At 35.7% G+C, this 3819-nt stretch overlaps 1 protein-coding gene across 1 annotated transcript; it reads left to right on the top strand.

Moving 5' to 3' along the window:
* Positions 1 to 1695: 1695 nt before the first annotated feature.
* On the top strand, positions 1696 to 2865 carry LOC136028681 (EH domain-containing protein 3-like). Its single transcript, XM_065706508.1, has one exon. The coding sequence runs from the start codon at positions 1696 to 1698 to the stop codon at positions 2863 to 2865; it is 1170 nt and encodes a 389-aa protein (XP_065562580.1).
* The last annotated feature ends 954 nt before the right edge of the window (positions 2866 to 3819 follow it).

The following is a 3819-nucleotide window of genomic DNA, read 5'->3' as shown; positions in this document are numbered from 1 at the left end:
GCCTCACTCTCAAGTTAATACTTGCTTGCATTGAGTTTGAGTCAGTTATTTATTGCAATTTCTTGTCGGTTTGGGTTTAATTTATTTATTGATGGTGATATGAGGTAGTTTTGAGGAGTTTTTTTCTACAAGAATTCGTAATTTGGCTTGCTATTTGTATGCTGGAGGGACTTTCTCACCAATGTTTGATCCTGACACAAATGGTACTTAATTTAATTCTATACCTCCTCAAGCTGACCTGAAAAACAAATCTTAGAAAATCATATCTAAGCTCTTTGACAACCTGGATAAACTCTTTTGATTTATTTAAAGTGTCCCAGAAAGGTAGCCCCAAAGTAGCTCCTAAGGTTTCAGCTTAGTACTCCCAGTCGCTGTCGATACATTGCTGAGATGTCTTATTGGTAGCCATACACAGAGTACCTTTTGATTTATATGTACAGCAGCATTTAGTTTTAAAGCATAATGGGGCCAATTACATAACTGTGGGAAGATGACCTACCCAATATCCCTACAGACATAGTTGCTGGAACGTTCGACTACGTTGAATAAAATATCTGTCTCGGGCTGCTTGCCCTCCAATCTCTTTTGACTCTAAAAAGGGCACAAGAACCTTTTAATTTGATTCAGCGCCTGTCTAAATATTCCTTGAAAGCTTCTTTTTAATATTCTTAACTTCTGTAGTAGCAGTAGTGTTAGTAGCAGTATGTGCATAGCACCTGTGGTTTCTTCAAGTCCCCCCCAAACCTTCAACTCACGCTGAAAGTTTAAACTTAATGCCAGAAACCACCCCTGAAGCCTTTCTCATGCGTCCTTTTGACAACCTGTGCGAGCATAGTGTCTTTTGATTTAGTACCTTACAGTTTCAAGTTTTCCGAATTTGTAACCTTAATACCATTAGCTTTAGTTGTAGCAGTAGAATTAATAGTTTAGCTTTAGTGATAGTACCAGTAGTAATAGATGCAGTAATAATAGTGGCAATAGTAGTAGTAACACCCCACTCTTTACGCTAAAGTTTCTTACTGTTTTAAGAAGTAGAGTTAAGAGAAAGAGTCAAACTTTACCGTAAAGAGCGAGGCGTTGAGGAGGAAAAGCCCCTTTCATATACGGAGTAATTTCTGTTCGTTTTAAGTTTTACTGTCGCTCCTTACTTTCATTTCAAAAAAACTTGTTTTTTTTTAATTTAATCAAAAGGAAGAAATGTTGAAGGAATTCAATATACTTCAACTTGGTTCAATAAGTTACAGGTTCTAAACGTAAGACAGACACTTAGAACTTGTCATTATCTTTTTCCTGACTAATTACCAATCAGGAAATGTTTTACATCAATGTTGCAGCATTTTCAATCCTTAGGTTCTTAGTGATTAACTTATTAATTTTTATTTTAATTAGCTAGATTCTATCAATTAATTTTTCCCAAATTATGAATCTCGTCATGTCGATAATTACATCATAAGCATAGAAGTGCAACCATTTTAGGCTATTTTAGCTAAGGCAATGATGTTATTTCAGTTTACACAAACACCACACGAGTGCAAAGAGTATGACGTCACTCCTCGTGTAAGCATCATTGTAGTTAGAATAAAATGATGTCATACTTATTATATATAGAGCTCGCAAGCAATAGAAATTATCAGTAAAATAGAATAGTTAAATATGTTAAAAAAAGTGCCATATCGTTCTTTAAAAGACGTATATATGGATAAAATCCTTCCGGTAGAAGAGAAATATCTATTCCGCTACTTTTATCCAGCCTTTACTGGCAACTCTTTTGAAGATAAACCCATGGTTTTATTAGTTGGCCAAAATTCAACCATGAAAAGAAATTTTATAAAATTCCTTCTTAGAAAAGATGCTCCACACCTGACAAGTGACAAATTTATGGCGTTCATCCATGGAGACAATGAGAAAATAATGTATGGCAACTCGATTTTCTTTGGTCAATCAAAGCGATTTGAACCACTGTCAAACATCAGAGGTGGGCTTAGCTATTTTCAGTGCTGTAGTGTTAATGCTCCTGTTTTGGAAAACCTTACAATAGTAGACACACCAGGTATACTTTGCAATGACAAACGCAGTTGGGATTGTGATTATAGTGCGGGTCTGGAATGGCTTGCAGAACAAGCAGACAGTATTTTTTGGTTTTTCGATAACAAAAATATGGACATTCCCGATGTGTTTCGTGCTTTGAGTCCCCATTCGGAGAAAATTAAAATAACTATAAGTTCCCATGGCATGTTTATTAAAAAGAACGAGAGCCTGCTGATGGCTATTACTGGAAGAATTTTCTGGAAACTAGGTAAGCTTCTTGATGATCCAATAGCTCCTTCAGTATTTTATTGGGATGAATGTGAAAAATTATCTAAACCCAAAGAGCTTTTTGATGATGTGAAAAATGAAGCTGAAAAATTATCTGAAACCGAAGGGGTTGATCTATTATCTATTTGTGAGGAAGATGAACATACAGTCGAAGAACGAAAAATTGAATATTTCCTCCTATCTATCGTCAAAAATACCGAAGAAAGAAAAATAAAAGCCTTCGTGAAACGTGCTGAGCTTGTCAAGACCCATATGCTTTTCATAGATGAGGTTATGGAAGATTTTCCAAAACTATGTAAAATGGACACGGAGAAAAAAGTGCGCATAAAACTAATTGAAGAGGTATACCGCAAAATTATGACGGAGCAAAATACTGTCAAAAAAGATTTTCTAGAGAAGACAAGGATGCAGGAAAAGCTTAGAAAACTTGACTTTAAAAGTTTACCAAAGAAAAAAGAAAAAGAACTCCTAAAAAAACTAAATAGTGCATTATCCGAAGACATTCCTCAGTTAATGAGAATGTTAGAGGATAGTACTTCAAAGAAGTGAGAAAAACCTCTGTCTGTCGACTAACGTCATAATAAGGATTGAGCTGTATGTCGTCATGAAGTTAGTTGTCGTCATGTTTGTTATGACGATGCTTAGTATATGACGTCATTATAAGTATTTAAGAAAATCGTTCAAAGAAAAATTTTTAATTGTAAGAAGATCGTTGAAGGAGAAATTTTTAATTGTAAAATGACTGAAGAACCTACAATGGCAACAGCCGAGGAGACTGCTCAAAGAGTCTATGCCAAAAGACTTGCGGCTGATAGAGAAAGTAAGAAAAGAAAGCGTGTCGAGGAATCACTAAAACAGCAAGAAAACAGGGTTGTGGCTAAAGAACGCAAAACTGCGCAGTTAGATGAAAATCCACCTGGACAGCGAGAGTCAAAACATATCAAAATTGAAAATGATAGCGATGATGAATGGGTTTGGGATTTTGACTTGGATAAGGTCATCAATACCTACCAGATTTTAGTTAAAAAAACAAAGGCTCGTCGATATGTATTTCATAGTGACGCTGAAAAATAAAGAAGAAAAGGAAAACTGAAAAAAGAAAAAAGTTAAAAACTAAAAAAACTAAAAAGAAAAAACACTCAAAGAGAAATTACAGACCGGGACACAAATGACGACCGGGACATAGGGAATATAAATGACGACCGCGACACTCAAAGAGAAATTACAGACCGGGATACCGGGACACAAATGACGACCGGGACACAGGGAATATAAATGACGACCAGGACACTGGTATTTAAGAAAATCGTTCAAAGACAAAATTCTTAATTGTAAAAAGATAGTTGAAAGAGAAATTTTTAATTGTAAATCACTGAAGCTGCTCATGAACAGCCGAGGAAGCTGCTCAAAGAGTCTATGCCAAAAGACTTGCGGCTGATAGAGAATGTAAGAAAAGAAAGCGTGCCGAGGAATCACAAGAACAGCATGAAAACAGGCTTGCTG

The sequence above is a fragment of the Artemia franciscana genome, chromosome 7 (genome assembly GCF_032884065.1).
Source record: "Artemia franciscana chromosome 7, ASM3288406v1, whole genome shotgun sequence".
Classification (NCBI taxonomy): domain Eukaryota; kingdom Metazoa; phylum Arthropoda; class Branchiopoda; order Anostraca; family Artemiidae; genus Artemia; species Artemia franciscana.
Note: the sequence above shows the minus strand (reverse complement) of the source record. Positions and strands in the feature narration are given on the sequence as shown.